The sequence below is a fragment of the Sorghum bicolor genome, chromosome 2 (genome assembly GCF_000003195.3).
Source record: "Sorghum bicolor cultivar BTx623 chromosome 2, Sorghum_bicolor_NCBIv3, whole genome shotgun sequence".
Lineage (NCBI taxonomy): Eukaryota > Viridiplantae > Streptophyta > Magnoliopsida > Poales > Poaceae > Sorghum > Sorghum bicolor.
In genome coordinates, this window is record NC_012871.2 from 74,506,865 (window position 1) to 74,527,151 (window position 20,287).

The 20,287-nt window shown below is 43.4% G+C and overlaps 2 protein-coding genes across 2 annotated transcripts; one reads left to right on the forward strand and one right to left on the reverse strand.

Moving 5' to 3' along the window:
• LOC8073086 lies at positions 4,314 to 7,879 on the forward strand. The gene is made up of 6 exons (XM_002461058.2): positions 4,314 to 4,693; positions 4,974 to 5,063; positions 5,160 to 5,396; positions 5,545 to 5,647; positions 6,300 to 6,529; positions 7,199 to 7,879. The coding sequence occupies exons 1-6, from the start codon at positions 4,368 to 4,370 to the stop codon at positions 7,407 to 7,409; spliced, it is 1,197 nt and encodes a 398-aa protein (XP_002461103.1). The 5' UTR covers positions 4,314 to 4,367; the 3' UTR covers positions 7,410 to 7,879.
• On the reverse strand, positions 8,476 to 11,851 carry LOC8073087 (heat stress transcription factor B-4b). The gene is made up of 2 exons (XM_002463219.2): positions 10,789 to 11,851; positions 8,476 to 9,432 (listed from the first exon to the last, which is right to left on the reverse strand). Exons 1-2 carry the CDS (start codon positions 11,041 to 11,043, stop codon positions 8,749 to 8,751), a joined length of 939 nt encoding a protein of 312 aa, XP_002463264.1. The 5' UTR covers positions 11,044 to 11,851; the 3' UTR covers positions 8,476 to 8,748.

The window sequence follows — 20,287 nt, forward strand, 5'->3', positions numbered from 1 at the left end:
ATCTCATATAGTCTATAATTCAGATTTCTCCACCCCTATAATAGATTTTAAGGAGAAAAAAGATTTGGTGAACTTTTTCATCTTAACAAAATCTTATGCGCCATTGTGAGGAATTAGAAGAAGCAAAAGAACAGATAAAGCAATAGTATAAAGGAATGTGCAGATGGGTAAGATGATTTAGGACGTGGTTGTGGTTGTTTTCTATTGCGCAGTCTATTTTGGTCATTGTGTTAAGCTGTTTGTAGGTATTCAAGATTACAAATGTATATATATATATATATATATATATATATATATATATATATATATATATATCATGGCAAACTTTGTAGTGCTAACAGAAGATCAAACAGGTTGACTTTGGTGTCTGTTTGGTGATATCTTTGTTAGACTGAGGTGTAGAGATTTCATCCGAGAGGTGCACAGCAAATGCAAAGTCGTGAGGTTCAAAGGCCAAGCTTATATCCTGTTTGATATGGACCCTGAGAACCTGTACTTCATGGCGGCTGACACAATAGGTGTAATCCTTGGTGCTCCAAAAGGCACGAATAGCAATGCTATCGCCTAGAGAGGAGGGCACGATGAACTATTGCATGATATATTTAAAATAGGTCCAAGAGATCATATTAATTCAGATCACATAGTTTCCTCATGAATGTGGTAATGTGGACTTTGAAGTTAAGTGCTTCTTCTTACTTCTGTACAATGGGCTATTGATGCCCCACTCTTCACGTATATTTCTTTTGGTGTCATGGGTTATATTGAGGACTTGGAATCGATAGGTAAACTTGACTGGTTCAAGTTTGTATTGGAGAATATTGCATTGGGTTTTGCCGCAAATCTAATTTTAACCCAGTGACACTACTTATAAGCCTCTTGCCTCTCATCCTTTCATTTTTCTTGGAACAAATTTTCACTCTCTAAAAGTGATTATGCTTTATAGTTTTTTTTGCTGGACATTATTGATTGGGGTCATGATGAGGATGGTGAATCTAGTGTTCCTCGACTCAATTATTATACTAAAGATAAGGTGAAGAATCTTGTGTCACGATTAAATATAGACAAGATAAAGGTAATGTTTTTACTCTACAATGTCTCCTTGCTATAAATTGTTGATACATTGAATTACACTTTATGTGCTTGTTTTTAGTACAAACCCTAGAAGGAGACGGTCTACGCCAAGAAAGGTGTAGAACAGCCTCAGATCAATGTCCAAAAAGGTATAGAACATCGCCAGGAGACCAATGTCCAGGCCAATGTAAGTTCAAATGTGCACTAAACAATTTTGTATGCCCTAGCAACATGTAAGCATATGTTAAACTGAAACACTTTCTATGCTCTAAAAAATAGACTAAGAAGATGACCAGGAAGCACACCAGACAAGATGAGGATGGTAGGGAAGCAAGGAAAAAGGTATTGGAAAAAGGTACTTTCCACTTTCCACTGTACATTGAAGTTGAGTACTTTCCATAGAAGGCATATGATCCATGCCACTTTCAGGAATGTGTAGAAGATGGCACATCCATGCCATTCCTCTGTTAAAGGATCAACATGAGTTAGCAAAAATATCAAAAGAAAAGGTACTTTCTACTTTCCACTGCACATTGAAGTTGAGTACTTTCCAATGAAAGCATATGATCCATGCCACTTTGAATGTGTAGAAGATGGCACATCCGTGCCCATTTCTCTGTTAAAGGAATTATTGAAGCCATTTCTTAAAATGCTTCCAATGGATATGCGATCTTCATCCATCATAGCCATAGATTAGGCTCAACTGGAGCTAGCAAGTAACTTAAAGCACACATTAATGACCACGTGATCAGCCATGCCACAAGTATGGCGAGACAGCTTCAAGCTGCTCTTGATGCCAAGAAATATGCTAGTAATTCTAAGGATCCAGTGACATCCCTAGGTGATGATTCTCCATTCCTCTCTAGTGACCATATTGGGCATCCAGTGACCCCCTTCAAGGATAGTGCTTCTGCATTACCATATGCTATTCTTTCCTCCCATCTTTTCGCTATAGATGCGACAAAAATTCCTGCTCCTGCAGCACATATTCTTTCAGTCATAAGGGAGAGAGCTTCATCTACCAAGAAGAAAGGTGGTAAGATGTCTACAACTAAATGGTCAAATACTTGCAAAGAACTTTCTCATAGGTTTATTGAGGTTGGGGCAAATAGAAAGATGATAGAGCAAGAGAAAAAGCTGCTTAACGAAACAAGGAATAGGTACAAAGTGAAGATTCACCGAACGGGTGACCACACCACTAACTCACACAAATAAAACAAGAGAGAAAGAGTAAAAAGAAACATAAAAACTAAAAGAGATAACAAACTAGCAAAAAACCAACACAGAGAGACTAAACAAGCTGAACAAACTAAAGACTGGTAAGCCAATAGAGGATGCATGGATGAAGAGAGGGCTTGATCCTATGAAGATGAAGACTAACTTCGTGTTTGAAAGCAGCCTTCCAAGAGCTCAGACAAGGAGCTTTTTCCTTCAAAGATGAAAGCATTTTGCTCTAACCAAATACAGTTTGCCGCAATCATGAAGATTTTCATGAAAAAAGGTCGAGACGAAGCATCCTTTGCAATGATTAATCTCTGAAAGATGTTGAATGAATCTGTCCAGGTACTTCCAAGAGCAAACCATCTACTACACAATAGTGTCCGTGTTGAATTTAGCAATATTTTAGGGTAAAAAATACAAACTACATGTCCACATGACAGAAGGTACAAGAGGATAAAAAACAAATTTACAAGAAGAGATAAGAAAACAAATAATTTCTGAGAAAGTTAGGTTTTTATATAGGAATAAAACTCACCAAGATAAAACTGAACCCTGCCATGATTTGACCTTGTATGAAATTGCACAACCATATGTTGGCTTTCATATAATGAATCGACAATAGACTAAATAAAGTGTCAACTTAAATATTTCTTCTTCTAGAGTCTATGGATCTTTTGTTACTACAACTCAAAACTCCCAAACAAAAACATACATAACCAGTCAAAACCAAAAGTTATAATCTTCTCATGTAAATGTATAAACATTGTTATTAAAATAAATCAAAGTAAAAATATATTTATATGAAGTTATTCCTTTCACTTATGAAAAAGTGTTACAAATAAATATTCCATAGAATAAAACTATGAAAAAATATGTACGATGTCTTGTTTTTGTGACACACTAGAACAAAACAATTAGAATCAAATAATAAGATGAAGTGATGAACTGTTTGAAAAAAAAACAAACATGAACATTACTATCATTTTAAAAAGTTAGATACCCGCACTATTTCCTTAAAAAAATTATCTCGCTATTTGTGGAAGCGAATTTTAGACTGCCTCTATCAACCCAAGCTGATGGCCAACTTGGCGAACTAGCAAACTCTGAGTTAAATAGAGCTTGGGATGAAAATGTGATTGATATTTGGAAACTCCCTGGCAACAACACATTTTTCAGCAGCAAGAAAGTATACAAAGCCCTTAGTCAAAATACAGAGGAAGCCTCCCCTCTGTTCTCTTGGCTCTGGTCCTCCAGTAACCTTGGCAAACATAAGTTCTTCTTCTGGCTGCTTCTTAGAGACAGACTGAGCACAAGAAACCTGCTAAGAAGAAAAAATATGCATCTGGAAGACTATAGCTGTGTCCTCTGTTCCACAGGCTCTGAGGAAACCAGCTTACACCTGTTCTTCGGTTGTTCTTTCAGTCTGGGCTGCTGGAATTCCATATTAATCAATTGGAACCTGAATTTGCCACCCCTGGACATGGTACTAGAAGCTAGAGGACAGTCTGGACATGCCATTTTCAGAGAAATAGTAATTACTGGTTGCTGGGTCATTTGGACTATGAGAAACTCTATCATCTTTGATAATGGAACCTGCAGCCTGTCGCTCTGGAGAAGTAGGCTCAAGGACGAGTTGGATTTGGTGTGCATCAAGGCCAACGAAAAGAGGAGAATCCCCTTAACAGTATGGAGAGATAGTGTTCTCTGAGCCTTTTTTCCTCTTTTTGGGCCTAAGAGCCTTGTAATTTATTTTTGCTTTGCCCTTTTCTCTTGTACAGTACATTCTTTTATTCAATTGAAATAAAAAAAATAGGTAGGGAATTTCCCTACTGATTCCCTTAAAAAAAATAAATATAACGAAAGCGCGACAGCTTGTAGCTGAAAGGAATTCCTAGTTTTTTTTAGGGAAAAAAGAATTCTTAGCTGAAATAACTGCTGCGCACGGGCTGCTGAAAGCGCGATGGGTCTATTGGGCTGATCCAGGGCCCAGTATGGCCCATAGAATTGGATCCCTTCCTCGCCCTCTTCCTCGTGTCCTCTTGCGAAAATAGCCAGAGCACATTCCCACACCTCCCATGGCGATCCAACCCCGGATCACCGGCGGCCGCAGGCAGCCGCTGCCGTTGCCCCTGAAGAGGGCCCTCCTGGCCGCTATCACTGTCGCGGCGGCTCTCTCCATCCTGTGCATCCTGTCCTTCACCGACACGCTGTCCTTCACGGACACGCTCTCCTTCCTGGGGTTCCGGCCCCGGGACGTCGACAAGAGGGACGGCAACCGGAGGTACCTTTACTGGGGCAGCCGCGTCGACTGCCCCGGAAAGCACTGCGGCTCCTGCGCGGGCCTCGGGCACCAGGAGTCCAGCCTCCGCTGCGCCCTCGAGGAGGCCCTCTTCCTCGACAGGTAATTTGGTGTCGTCGCTTTGCTCCCCTCCTTCTCTTCACCCGCGTTGATTGAGGTCGCTAGGTGGCCCTTGGCGTCCAGAAATGGGCGCCCGGTGGTTAAAGATGGCAGTGTCGATTGAATTCCAAATTGCATCGATATTAGTCTAGGCAGTTAGAAGATAGGAAGCAGCAAAACAGATTGTATGAAAACAGGGGCTCTGTTGCATTTCAAGTTCTCAATTTCACCAATTCGTGTGCAATGTGGAATTATGTTAATGTGCAATGGCCCCATTCTGCAGGGTGCTTGTCATGCCTGCAAAGATGTGCCTCAATTCAGTGCACAATACAAAGGGGGTCCTTCAATCAAGCAATGCAACTTCACAACAAAGGTTTTGCTTCTTAAGCACCAGACCTACATATGCACACTGTTTATTTTTGTCAGGTTGAAAAGATCCTGATAATACTTAAACTCCATGTCTTCGCAGGTGGGAAACGGGTTCTTGTGCAATGGAATCTTTATATGATATCGACCTCATATCAAGAACTGTACCTGTTATTTTGGATAATCCACGATCATGGTACGAGATAATATCAAGAAGTACAAAGCTCGGTGAGGATGGCTTGGTGGTGAATGTACAAGGGGTTAGCAGAGCTGAACTCAAACAAAATTCAAATTACTCTGGTGCTCTCCTCATAAACCGCACAGCAAGTCCTCTTGCTTGGTAAGGAATAACGATACTTGCTCCCTGCGAGTCTATACCATGCTAGCAGCACTCAAAGAAATAGCTTAATTTTGTAGTAACGGTTAATCACGTCTATCATGTAACACATAAAATTCAGGTATAGACTTTAATCATCATTACAGTTCAGGTTTATGGAGTGCAAGGACCGGACCAAGCGTAGTTCTGTGATGTTGCCATACACTTTTCTGCCAACAATGGCAACAAGGAAACTGAGGGAAGCAGCAAACAAGGTATATTGTTAAGAGATTGACTTACTGTTTAGTTTTACAAATATTTGAAATGATAGTGACCACCAACCCACAGTAAAGTAACCATTTCCCAGCACTGTCTTGCTTAGTTCAAAATCCTATTCTTGACATTTGTTCTGTTAACCTATCACTAGCTCCCGTGTGGAAATTTATCTCTTCTAGTGCCTGATGGAGAAAGTACTACCATCAGTAATTGAATGTGCCCAATTACTAGAGTAGCATTTTTGTCAGATTCCCACTTAGAAGCACTCATGTTTCCACATCCTTTTATGAACGTCTCTCTACTATTCTATACACTGTTGTAGTCTTTATATCATTTGAATGTAGCATGTTATGTGTCATGTGCAGCAGCTGGCCCCTGCCAGTCTGCCTGTTTAAACTTGCTAGCAAGCAGCGAATGATTACCTCATTCAGTATATTCTCATCTCTCATGCTTTCATGACATGCCTTGTATGCCACATTTATTCTTAGAATAGGGTGTGGCATGCTATTACATGATCTGTGCATACAGGTCTGTGCATGGATGTTCAGGGAGAGCTTAATATCTCCTGTGTATTCAATATTCTTTTAGTAATATTGACTTATTAAATACAGCATGCTATTCTCTGCTTATAAATCTGTGTGCTTTCTTCAGATGAAAGAGATACTTGGTGACTATGATGCTATTCATGTGAGACGAGGTGACCTACTGAAGAATAGGAAAGATAGATTTGGTGTTGAGCGAAGTCTTCATCCTCATCTTGACAGAGATACTCGCCCTGAGTTTATCAAGAAAAGAATTGCAAAGTGGATTCGACCAGGTCGCACTCTTTTCATTGCCTCAAATGAAAGGACTCCAGGCTTCTTTTCATCTCTATCAGACAAGTAAGACTGACACCGTGTACCTACTCTTTTTGCACCTGGCTTCTTTTCATCTGTCAGACAAGTAATACTGGCACGATGCATGTACCTACTCTTCTTGCACCTGTGGCCCATACATCAATGAAAATTTGAGGACGTAGCTCCAATGGTGTATTTTTCAGGGTGTATCCATGCACTGACTTGTATCCCCACAACCTACATATTTGTGAGATACCACACCTGGATATATGTATACCTGCTAAAAAACCATAGGGAGATGATGCCCCCTGGCTGTCTTAAGAGATGGAAATACCAGACCCTTTGGAGTTTGGACACAACTTGTGAACATCCTGGTTTGAGCCTGGGATAGCTGCCTCTCAAGTAGATGCTGTACCAAACTATGCTTTGGTTCTCATATGTATTCTTGCTTGACCAATGCTTATTGATTTCTATTATTTCAGGAACTGTATTCCTGAATGATTACCTAAGTAATATATTTCAAATGTTTAAAACGTTCCATGAATGATGGATGGTTTCATCTTTCCCAAGGAACTATCACCATGGACTTGGATTGCTAATATAAAAGTAATATTTGCATAGCAGTTAGCAAGGCAGCACTATATTTGCATGTGCTCTCTTGAGACAAGCTATGACATTGTTTGTGTCTCTTATGGTGGCATGTTGTGCATGCAGGTACAGACTAGCATATTCATCTAACTTCAGCAGCATATTGAATCTGGTAATCGAGAACAACTATCAGCTATTTATGGTGGAAAGGTTGATTATGCAAGGCGCAAGGACGTTTGTGAAGACAATGAAAGAGTTCGATAAAGATCTTGCTCTCTGTGATGACCCAAAGAAGAATACCAAAGACTGGCAGGAACCAGTTTATACAGATGACTGACGGCAGCTGTTTTGTGTTCCTAGATACAGCTTAGTTCCAACTGTATCACTGATCTTAAAGGTTTCACAAAGATGACCAAGTACTTACCATTTATGAGATGATATGATAGCTTGAGATGGATGCATTAACTATGGCATGACAGAAGGGGAACAGTGAAAGCGAATGTTGTCTGAAGTCTAAGCTTGAAAATCTATTGGCTTCAGATATGACTGCTCTTGTACACACCATGTTCTTTTGTTCAGTTACGGTGTTCAATTGGTTTGTTTTTCTTCATTTGTTTAAAACAAAGATTACTGGGTGGTGGGAGACTGTTTGTTAATGTCTGTGGATCAAACAGTTGTGTATGTATAGCATGTAACTGCCGTTGGAGCAAAGCTATCAACCGATGAGAAACACATTACTTCCTGCTCCTGTTGCTATATTGTACTTGTGTTAACAGCATCAGTTATGCTAGCTCTGTCCGTAGAAAAGATACAATGGTTGAGCATCATATATAATCTTGCGTTAATTTTTCTTTAAGAAAAAACACTTATACGAGAATGTTTTATGGTAATCTTTTTCCTTTGTTGTGGCCTAGTGATGTAGAGAATATTCAGAAATATATATACAGAGAGAGATTCGTGTCAAAGACAATGTGCTATATATATAATGTATAACCCATAAACTATAGGATATTTAGCAGGGAGTGCTTGTGACTAGCAATGTACGCATTACTGCAAGTTCAGTGAACCCTAATACCCTATGCAGGCTCTCCCTCAGAGCATTCGTCACTGTAGCTGGAGAGATGCATCATGCATGGATATATACAGGCACTTGGATCTCTTGCATATACAGAGGTGATATAACTTGATCCCAAAAGCACTTTCGATAGATTTTCATCAATTAATTGTTATTTCTTTCAGAGATTTCCCATGAGCCCATGGAGGCTTGTTTGGCCTGCTTAGCAATAGCATGCATTTAGTCACTTAGTAGTAGGCATTCTAGTCTTTCGATGACGATCGATCACCAAGCTTGAGAGCAATGCCCACTCCATAGTCCATTCCATATTCCCATGCACGGCCAGGAATTGAAGAACTGCTTGTTGAGATTTGATTTGAGAAGGGGTGGTGCAAGCCTCTGCAACTAGCTTAGCTGATGACTAAAATCCATGCATGCATGGATTCTTGTTAGTTTTACTCAGACAAATCAACACTTAGCTCTTGCACATTAATTCCAGTACGCACTCAAAAGAAAGTTACCAAAGCCTAGCTAGCGAGCTAGCGATCCAAACTACTCCTCTCTGATCTGATCTCTATATGTACACGAACGAGAGCAATGCAAGCCGGCTGGCCGGCGGCGGCTAGACGTCGCTGCTTCCCTGCTCATGGTTGTCGTCTCCATCATCCTGGTGCGCTCGCTTCTTCTTCTTGCCCTGCAGCGCCACGCCGAACAGCTTCACCGTGCCGTCGTCGTCCTCCGGCCGCCGCGGCGGTGAAGGGGAGTCCGCCGGGTCCAGCTCCATCAGCCTGCAGGAGGACGCGGCGCCGCCGGCGCTGGGCGGCAGGGGCGCGTGCGCCGCCGACGAGGGGCTGGTCACCGGGGCCACGTGGTTCTGCAGGAAGTAGATGATGTCGTTGTAGAGCTTCTTCATGTGCGCCAGCTCCGACAGCAGCAGCGTGTTGCGCCGCCGCAGCTGCCGGTTGTCCTCCGACAGCGCCGCCAGGAAGTCCCCGCCGCCTCCACTGCCTTCATTGTTGCCGCCGGCGCCGGCGTGAACACTGTGCGCTGTGGCGGCGAGCTCTTCTTGGAAGCGGTGGTACGACAACGGCGTCTGTGTCGGCGGCGGGGGCGGCGGGGAGAACGGGTTGAGGTGGTGGTGGTGGAGATGGTGGTGGTGGTGGTGGTAGGGCTGGTGCGGTGGCAGCGGCGTCGGCAGCGGCTGCGACGACTTCCTCCGGTGGATCTCGGCGAGGAGGTGTTTGGCGCCCTTCCTGAAGAACTCGTTGGCGAACTCCCACCTATCTGCCACTATCTTCCTGAAGCCCTGCAACAACAACAACAGCAATAGCAAAATAAACCAAAGAAAAAATTTCAGCATTCTTTTCTTGCAGTGAGTTGTGTTATTAGCGAGCACAAGATAATAAGGAAAATAATCCATGAGATGAGAGATCGTCGACGACACTACTGTTGCACAACACCACATTGCAATTGCAGCTACCATGCATGGCAGATGTACTACGTGCACATGCTGCATCAAGCTAGCAATGCAAAGAGAGAGACGCCTGGTACATCACGATGGATGCTCATCAGATCAGTGCTTCTGTGTGCATGTGTGTAGTACTGTACTGATGTGTAGTCAGCTCAGCTAGTCATGTCATGTGATGTGTGGTGGTAAAATGCATGGTATCTGGTACGGGGTATATACTGCTTGGCACAGAATACCATAGGGTATATATATAATTCGTTGTGTATTTAATTTCGTTGTGCCAATCTTTTCCCAATGATTGGGAGTGAGACTAGCGCACAAAGGATGATTCATTCCATGTGTACGATGCATGCTCATGAAACCTGTTTTCTATGCTATGGATACACATATCTGTACTCTGGATTCTCACAGCAGATTCATATATATACCAATAAAACATTATTAGGCAAGAGCTGGCTAATGGAGAAATATGTCTTTCAATTTAGATAGAAAAAAGAGATATAGACGATACTGGCATCAAGTCAATGGTTGTTGACAAGATCAGATCAGGAAGTATCTACTAGCCTGGCACAAAAAGAAGCAGGCAGTATAGTACTAGTACCCGAACAGTATCTATCTTGGCACAAAATGAAACAAAAAAACTCTTTTGACTATTTTTGAAAGTGTAAGGCTATGAATAAACCTTGTAAATCTATCCTTGACTGGAAGCAAGTGGTCGAATGAAGTCCCTTTCAACAAGTCAACAAAGAACCAGAAAGCCGAAGAACAGTGAGCTACCAAAATGCAAACCGCAAATTAAATGCATGCATCAGTAGCATGCTGCTACATGGAGGGGAACATGAATGCAACCGATTGGCTAGCTAGTCGTTGGCAGGTCACACCAATGCCTGCTGCCGTATATTCATCACACAGTGCAACCAAATAAATCCGACGAACGAAGAGATGGAGTACCCAAGAAAAAAAAAGAACTTTTGCTTTCTAGCAAGCTTAGCTTGTCACATTGTAGCTAGGAAAGGAAACAAACAAGAGCAGCAATACAAACCTAGAGAGATGAGAAACAAAAGGTCTCTACTCTCTAGTCAGCAACACAGCAAGGAATTGAAACCATTGATGCATTGCATGCCACTGAAGGGAAGGAACGAAGATGGACCACAACAATGCAATATAGTAGATAGATAGAAGTGTATGACTTACATAGGTGTTGAGCTGCCTGACGAAGCTGGAGAAGTTGTTGTGCTTGAAGTAGTTAGGGAGGAGGTCGCGGGCGAACTCGGGCGGGCGCCACACGACGAAGGTGGTGTCGTCCTCGCCCCACGACACGATGTGGTCGGTGCAGGGGTCGTCCACCAGCTGGTACGTCTTGGTCAGGAACGGCGCCGGCACCGGCTTCGCGTGCGAGCTCTCCATCGACACCACCATCTCGCCGCACCGCTCCACAAGGAAAGCCATGCTTCTCCCCCTTAATTGGCCGGCCGCCGGCGGCCAAAAACTAAGATCGAGCTAGCTAGCCTCTGATCCTTCGCTGACCTCGCCCGGCACAGGAAGAGATGGATGGATGGAGGACAAGCTGAGCAAGATGAGCGAGGAAGAAGACGAGGAGGGAGGAAGGAGGGAGCGCTGCTCGTGGAGGATCGGAGGAGCAATATAAGCTAGTAGGAGTATAACTATGGGAGCTGCAGCTGCTAGAGCCGCAGTGCAGGAAGAGGGAGGAGAAAGCTAAGAGATCGAGAGTGCGAGGAGAGAGAAATTAAAGGCTGCCGCTCTTTAGCCCTATCTCCAGTCTCACTGTCTCGCACTCGCACACATAAACACACACCCCACGAGCTCAGCTCAGCAGGGCTCAGCTCCTCATACTCCTCCTCTTCCCTTCAAATATTCTCTCTCGTGTGTGGGTCAGGCTGATCAGGCCACCACTGCCTGGACGACCTGGACCGCTGCCTGCCTCTCTTGCTTGCTTCTCCCCCCACAGGCCTCTCTCTCTCTCTCTCTCTGCCCTAGCTAGTAGCCAGAGGAGAGGACGGCCAGACCCCGTCTCTGTCTCTCTCTCATCATTATATATGCATATGCATGGATATCTGTGCAGGAGCAGTGCAGGGTGGTGTGGGTACTCCAGTAGTACTACTCGCTAGCTAGCTAGCTGTTGGAGAGAAGATCAGAAGAAGATGAAGATGGTCGCCACTCGCCAGCAGCTGAGAGAGAGAGAGAGAAGCTTTGCATTGCTTTTAGCTAACTAGGTCGTTCTTTTGGCATTACCCTCTCGCTCGTGTCGCTCACCATACTTATTATAATTGCTGACTAGGGCATACGTGTTGCTTGGAGGAGATCAAGTAGCTAGTGTATAATATTATTACATATTTAGTTTTATTTCAAATAGAGATGCCTAGATGTGATGCAAGGTGCAGTACGATCGACACCTTTGTCGCCGTTGTTGAAAGAGATGAGACTGATGCTGATTACATATGGATATTTTTTTTCCATGAAAAGCCTTTAACTATAGTCCCAGTGGCATGGTGTACAAATGTATGCTAGGAGGGGCTTCTCTTTCTTATTTTCTACATTTAGCCTCTTCTTCTAATAAGCTTCAGTGACTATAAACTTGCAGCAGGGGATTAGGAGGGGCTCTATACATCCGGCAGCGATAGAGGAGGCTCGAGCCCCTATTGATCCGGATCCGGTGCTAGATTCACCCCCAATGAGTCTGTATATAGTTATGCATTATAAAAAAAAGATATAGTACGAGAGTCTAGTTCAAGTATTAGCTAAATAAAAGTTCATTTTAATCCCCAACTATTATAGCATCTTACTTTTAATCTTAATCTAAAAGGTTCACTTTCAACCTCAACTATCATATGCATCTACATTCCTTTTTATAAGTTTATAAAGAAGAAATCCATTCGGTTTTGTATTGTTTAAAGCCACGTTACAATTTCTCAAGTTATGGCATAGTTTTCAAAATTTGCAAATTTATAAATGATTTCAAACATTAATTCTAGATGTATTCCACACTTCCGGTTGCACATATGATCATTGAAAATATAAACAATTTGGCATGTACTGGAATAAACTTTACGAGAAGAAATGTTTAGAATATTTTTAAGCTGTTTATGAATTTTAATGTTCAAATACAAATTTAGCCATTACCCATATTAAATTCAAACCAAGACTAGGAAGTGAAGGGTTTAAATAGTTGAAGGTTAGAAAGTAAATGATTTATAGTTGAGGTTAGAAAACAAGAATTGGCAAATACTTAAGAGTTGTAAAAAAAAATATGGTAAAATTTAAGAGTAAATTTTAGACTGATGCATTTACTTGCTCAAAAGATAATATGGAAAAAAAACATGCCTTTTTTAGATCCTTAGTGTCATAAGAATACACATAATGTTCAAAAAATCAGGAAATTATATATACCTCCTCAAGAATAACTAGGTGATGAAATTGAAACATGGTAGGCACCCTTAACTAAGATGAATATGACATCTAGGTCCTCAAGGGAGTGGCTTTATGATAATATGTTCAAAATCGTGTATTCTATCTCGATTGATTCAACGGTCTAAATATTCATATATCCTTATTGTCATAAATGTTGTTGTGTATTTTTCTATAAATTTGATCAAACCTAAAAAACTTTAGATAACTCAGAAGTTGATTTATTTTGTGATGGAGGGAGTATTAACATAGAAAAATGAATGGTTTATTGGGGCTGCATGCAAATGTTGACAAATAAAAGGTATTACTAGCTAGATAAACCTAGTGTCTTCTTTACCATAGTGCTAACTCAATTTGCTTTAATGCCAACAAGCAGGAAATTAGTCAGTTATCCCCTCCTCTTATTAAGTGCACACGTATGTATAGTACAGTAGTATACTCCCTCCGTTCATGAGTTGAGTCAATTTCCAGAGTTATCTTAAGTCAAACTTTTTAAACTTTGACCAAATTTCTAGAAAAAAATACTAAGATTTATGGTATCAAATTAGTATCATTAGATTCATCATAGAATATATTTTCATATGATGCATATTTTATATCATAGATGTTGTTACTTTTTTTTCTATAAAGTTAGTCAAACTGGCACGGATTTTAGAAATTGATTCTTTCTTGGACTAGTATATTACTAGAACCTATCAAGCTAGCTAGCTAGTAACACATGTTCAGCAGCGGCACTGTTTGCTGTAGCGTTCGGCTGCCGTCCCGGCCGGTCGTCTGCAAGCTAGGTAGCTGCAGCTGGGCCCTAGCTTTGAGACGAGACTTGAACAGGACTAGCTAGAGAGGAGCCGTTCAACACAGCACGTGCCTCCTAAAAGCGAGTCTCCATGCATGGTCAGCAGTGCAGCAGCGAGCAGCGTCACGTAGGAGTACGACGTAACGTACGTCGTCAGGCAGACGACGACGACGACGTACGATAGATGGATCGATATGGATTTGACGTGCGTGAACGTTGGCAACGCCCAAGCAACGACCCGTGCGTGGTCTCGATCGTCCGATCGATCCGTCCGTCCGTCCGTCCTCAGGCGCGCACTACACTACTGGCAGCAGCAGGCACGGGCTGCCTGGATCATGCATTTTTTAAAAACAAAAAGGCATGCATATGCATGCAAGAAAAGGAGGCATGCATGGAATGGAAAAAGAAAAAATAAAGGACTCAGAGAGTGAGAGCCAGGGAGCTGCAGCTGCTGGGACTGGGAGCGAGCTGAGGGCGATGGAGATATGGTCAGGTCAGAGCACGCCGGCCGCAGCAGCAGCAGCTGAGGAATCCCTCCGCCGTCCCATCCGTGCACGGTGGACGGTACACCGCCGTGCACGCAGAGGGTGCCAAGGGTTTCACATTAGTAGTGTATGTACGTAGCACGAATCTCAAAGTAAAACGGTACACATGTACATGCTGTGATACATCATTGATAATTGCGCGCGCGCATGCACTGCACTGCACCGCACCGCACGGCCCGTATCCTCATGGTATTTAGTGACCAAATTGTTCTCCCTCCCTCTCCCCACCTGCACCTAGCACTGGTGCATGCTGCAGTGTGTGCACACACACACACATGCCTATAGCTTCTCTCTCTGGCCTCTGGGTCTGGGCTGGCTCTAGCTAGCTACCTGCCTGTGTCTCTGTGTGGTTGTAAACAACGAGAGATACTTTTGTTTCGTGCTGCTGCTGCCGGCCGGCCGTGCCTGCTTGCTGCTTGCAAGTTTCAAGGCAGCCCCGTGACTTCCATGGAACAGCAACACACCAGAAGACCTGAGACCTCACTCGATCACACACACACCTCTCTCTCTCTCTCACTCTCATATGTAGAGAGAGAGAGCAGCAACAGCAGCAGTAGTACAGTACAGTGGAGACTTGTAGTAATGGGGGAGGGGGGGGGGGCGTTATGGCCATCTATCCAGAGTCCAGCGAGGTGCAGTGCAATGTGCAATGCAATGCAATGCACGGTAGCCAGGGGAGGGATCCACTTTTGAGGGCAATAGTGCATGCAATGCGATTCGGCCCTTCATCCCTGCACTGGGCACTGGCAAAGCCCCTTCCCACTTCCCAGCCTCCCACAGGCAGGCCAGCATGCTGCCCTGCTATAGCTGCATCTGCATGATATCGATGCATGCATGGGTGTGTGTGATGGTGATGCAAGAGGGCCAGGCACCAAGGCTGCTGCTTCCATTAATATCATATCAATGTGCAAGAAAACAAACATTCCTGATTCCTCTCATCCCCCAACTTTTCAACCAGCATTGAACCAAACAAAACAAAGTTTTCTTTTTTTTCCCTCCTCTGCTTCCCGTTCTCTCTCTCTCTCTCTCTCTCTCTCTGGTCCCAGCATGCATGGATGCACATAGCATCATGAACTGATGAGAGTTGCCCAGTCACTGGTAGCTACTAGCCAGCTGCCCAGTGAAAGTGAGTGGCTACTTCAAAGTTTGAAGAGACCTAGCTACTGCTAGCTAGCTTGCAAGTAAGGTCGCACAGATCTCATCTCACAAGATTACTTTAGCTAGCTGGATCTGTGTATGAAATGCATCTCTCCTCCGATCCTTTCCTTCTTCGTCATGCCTTATCAAACTTGAAAGATATCCATTCAAGCAAGCAGCAATGAAACCACAGAGTCAAATGCAAGATCCATTCTAGGCCCCCTTGCCTGCCTGCCTGCAGGTGATCAATAGATGCAGCTGAGGTTTTGGCATGCAAGTACTCATCAGTTGCATGCCACAAGTATGCATCAATGCAATTCAGGAGGCAGCTCGCCAGCTACTACATCTGCATGGCCTATTTCAGTACAATTTGGTACACTGGTCCTGCTGGCCGCCTGCTTGCTTGTATGAAAGCTAGTATATTGCATATATTGCATGTACTACCTCTCTAAAGGATGAACACAATAGTAAATAAATAAACAGAGAAATTAAAACAGAAGGAAGAATTCATTAGAAGAAACTACTCCCATCCTAGCTAGCAAGACAAGAGGCAAAGTTTAATTTCAATCAGGGAGGAGAGGGGGGGGGGGTGCAGAGATGAAGAGTAGAGGTACATAGTGAGGCAGGCAGGCAGGCAGGCATGTGTGTGACACAACTAGTTGCTTCAGTGCATGCAGTGCAGTGCGCAGTGTGGATTGGGTGTGGAGTTTGAATATTATGGAAGATTCTGTTCCACATATGACAAGGTTGCTTTAATCATATGTTTGTGGTAGACATATTGTGAGTACATCACATGACCTATCCCCATGCCCACATGTGGCCCAGTACTGCATCTGTGTTGCCAGGTCTAGATCTATCTTTGACTGGGGAAATATGCATAAAATAATAAGGGCACAAAAGAACACTGCTGCCTGCATGCTGCTGGTGCCTGGTGGTGAAGAGAGAGAGAGAGCGAGAGAGATCATCCATACTATGTCACATATATTTATATTACGTCCATATATACAGTATTATGCTTTTATATTTGTGATAGATGTGTGACTACTGGCTAGTGATGAGAGAGATCCTGCAAAGAATGTTGTCATCTTCCTCTCTAGCTAGCTAGATCAGGCAGTGGGCGGGCCACATTATCTGATGACACACACCATGCCCAGATGCCGTTAAAAACCAGTTCTCTAGACATGTATCGTGACGCACAAATCACAACAAACGTTTCTCTCATCTCGAGATTCCTCTGAAATATCATCCATTCTTTATCATATCATTGCATGCATGCATATGCATGAGAAAGATACTGCAGGCAGTGTTATTATATATGTATCATGTCATGTATGTACGCACAAACTACTGTTTGATGTGATACTGTTGTCTGTATGTTAAAGAACATATGTGTATTCGTGCAGTGAACTGACACTAGCTAGTTAGGGACATAATTAGGGTGATTAGGACGAGAGAGAGACAGAGATGTATAGAAATATTCACTGGAAGACGGCAGCACGCACTTTGCAAAAGATGAAGCTGTTTGTCTACTAGGAGTGTAGATCAGACATACTAGGGATAGGGCAAGGCATTGCATAGAGGTCATGTGACGAGAAGAGGAGAGACCAAAATGTGTATGTGAAAGCTTCTACCGCCTCCCTAGGCTGCATAGAGAACAGCTGCAATCTTGGACTTTAGCATGATTGCCACTCACATACTGCAACGCAATGTGGAGGATTATAATTAGACAATTAGGTGTACTTGATTAAAGACAGAGATCTAGATGTTTATGCTAGCTGTTCCTACTTCATTCCTAGCCCCTTTGATTTGCATCAAAGTTTGATGGGTAGTACTACGTCTAAAGCATAGTGGACAGTACTGCCATGCACATCTCAGCCATACAGTGCCTACCTAGGTCGAGAGGCCCGGCTGCTAGCTTATACAAAGGGAGAACATTTTTTTTGACAGTCGAGAACATATATGTATGCATGTATATGTTAGTGTTTGTCCCTGCTTGTATGTACTGGTGCTAGCAGTACACACTACACGTTACAGTAGTACTGGAGAGGTCTAGAAGTAGAGAGCTTGTTTTGGATGGAAACAATGCAAGGACCAATGCAAATCTTTTGCTGTGGCTGCATTGCATGAAAGGTTGATTCTTCTTTCACCATCTCTATGCGCAAGAGAGCTTTTTTCGTGTAGGAAAACGGAAAAGGTGAAAAAGACACTCCAAAGATGGGGAGGTCGCTCGCCAGACAAAGGAAGCTTTTCAGAGAACATTTCCTTGGCTTTCCCAGAGAGAAAGAGAGAAAGAATGGCTAGCGAGGGCGAGAAAGAGATAGGCGGGCCGGCCGGGGTCAGAAGTCAGAGAGCATTAGGCAAAAAAAAACCTGGTTAAAGTCCGCGCACGCATAAAGGAGCTGTAAAGATGTAAAATCACCACTGCGAGAGCTCTGGACTACTACTTTTCCAAACTTACACATGCTCACATATATCACCCTCGGTCCTCTTTTTTTCCATGCATGTTCTTCAAATTGTGGATGTGTTTCCCAAGTCAATGCCCAGTTTGCACTGCAAATCTAAGGTTGTGTGGTCATAAGCTTTATTTGGTACTGATGAAGAGCTTCAACTTTTGCTTAATTATTAATAACTTCTCTGAGCCTCCTAACCCATGCATATATTCGCCACCAACATACACAATTTTCCCCCCAAAGTACTGGCATAGGTTATGTGGACATTTTGCTTACCACACTACAGAAGTATGGCAAGGTTAGCCTTATTAGAGGAAAATGCATGCATGCAAAGTTCATTACGAACCAATAATTAAAGGCGTTTTGAGGGAAGTACCTTGTTATTATGATTTATGAGCACTAGAATAACGTGCTTGTAGAACTAAGGCATCATCTTGCATTGTGTGGAAAAGCTAGCAGCCTTCTGCAACTTTGTACATCGTCCCCAGCTTGCTGGCCTGCTGCTGCATTAAGTTAAACCATCTAGCATCAAAACACCATAGTATGTACTAGGTTACTAGCATCCCACTTACATATTACTTGCTTGTGATATCAGTTATTTCACCTGTAGAGTACTGTAACTCCAAATATATATAGCTCTTCATGTCTACACTCCTCCAATAACCAAATAGATATATATTGTACTTAGATACGATAGTATGAAAGATGAATCATATCCAATACGTATAGGTCATTACCAAAGTAGCATGAGATCATTTGTGGATCCACATGGTTGCCATGCATCCACCATTTTCACATGCACGGCTCTGAATATAGCTTCATATGCAGGGGCGCTGCAGTGCAGTGCAGTGCAGTGGCAGCGGCAGCTGGATGCATGGTGCACGGGCGAGGTGGCTGGCTAGTAGAACAATCAAGCAGGCCATCTGCCCCGTGCATGCATGCGACAGGGGGTCCTCGCCTGCACGAGCATGAGCATGCGCCTATGGGTGCTGCTCAGGGAACAGGACATGCGTCCAAAGCTCGTGCACTGCCACACGTGAGTGCACGCCAGGGCTCACATCCGTGAAGCTTCCAAACTCTCCCATGACTCTCTCTCTCTCTCTCTCTCTCTCTCTCTCTCATATCTCTCTCTCATTTAAACTTGAGCTTGCTGAGCCGAGCTACCGATCTGCAGCATCGCATGGCCTGTGGGGGTGCAGCTAGGTCAGTACTGTACTGCACTGCATCATCTTACACTGCTTCTCTCCCTATGGAGAGAGAGAGAGAGAGAGAGAGAGAGAGAGAGAGAATGCAGAGAGTCACAAGTGCATGGCCTGGCTCTTCTTTGGCTGTCTGGTAGCTAGTCTTCTGTATCTCTGTTGCTCCACATGGTGTCACATGCAGCATCAGTGCCGGCCTCTCTCCGATCCCCGGCCTTCTCAGCTTCTCACCTCTCTCTTCTGCTCATACACGACAACAGTTTCATCCTGTTGTTTGCTTGTGTGTATTGACTGCTTGGCAGATCTGAAACCTGCATCCGTTTCCAAAAGAAATAAATATGATGATCGAGCTTAGTCGATTAGAGAGAATGTATATGGTACACAGATAGTCTTTCCTGACTTTTCTTGCAGAATCTAATCATGCCTGGCTTGGCAAATGCCATTGGCTATCCCCTCCTCCTTTTACCCTAGAGGAATGACAGTGTGCTAGCTAGCTGGTCAAAAAAGCTGGACACAAGGGTAAACTATATGGGAGAGACTAGTCTAGTGTTGATTCTAGTTGCAAAGGGTATCAAAGCATGCATGCAGTACTACTGGTAGTGGTAGCTAGCTCCTATGCAAAAGCTCAGCTTTAAGGACACCGTACCTAAAGGCTACCTGCAGTCCCACTACCAGTCAAAGAAACATAGGGTCACTCAACTCCCTGCCTGCTCCAACAAAACAAATTAGCATCCATGGAGTTTTGGATTTCATTATTGCTATAGTTTCTGATGAAGGAGGTCAAGACAAAAAGAAATGTCCGTGCATGTTTCAGGCTTGAATTGCTTCTACAGAATTGGCGGCAAAAGCAAGTGCTAGCTATACATTATTCAGAGCCATTTGTGACGAGGCATCAATTTATTGAGGTAGACAGAATGAATGAGCATTTTGAAGGAATTATTCTCCGTGAACAGGTTCATGTGTTATGTATCACAAATGGAAAGAAAATGAAGATGCTGCGGTCAGTGATGAGCTAGTATGATATCTGGTACACTGGGGGTGGTTCCAACACATAATGAGGGCCTTCAAACTGCTCTGAGATGCTTCAGGCAGGCGTTCCTGCTTACGTACACAAGTGGCCTGTACCACGTAAATTCAAGACCA

Excerpts from the sequence above, each read along its gene's own strand:
- LOC8073086 (XM_002461058.2), top strand. The coding sequence starts at position 4,368 with ATGGCGATCCAACCCCGGATCACCGGCGGCCGCAGGCAGCCGCTGCCG. Across the intron at positions 4,694-4,973 it reads GAGGCCCTCTTCCTCGACAG|GGTGCTTGTCATGCCTGCAA; the intron begins GTAATTTGGTGT and ends CCCATTCTGCAG. Across the intron at positions 6,530-7,198 it reads TTTTCATCTCTATCAGACAA|GTACAGACTAGCATATTCAT; the intron begins GTAAGACTGACA and ends TTGTGCATGCAG.
- LOC8073087 (XM_002463219.2), bottom strand. The coding sequence starts at position 11,043 with ATGGCTTTCCTTGTGGAGCGGTGCGGCGAGATGGTGGTGTCGATGGAG. Across the intron at positions 9,433-10,788 it reads TCAGGCAGCTCAACACCTAT|GGCTTCAGGAAGATAGTGGC; the intron begins GTAAGTCATACA and ends TTGTTGTTGCAG.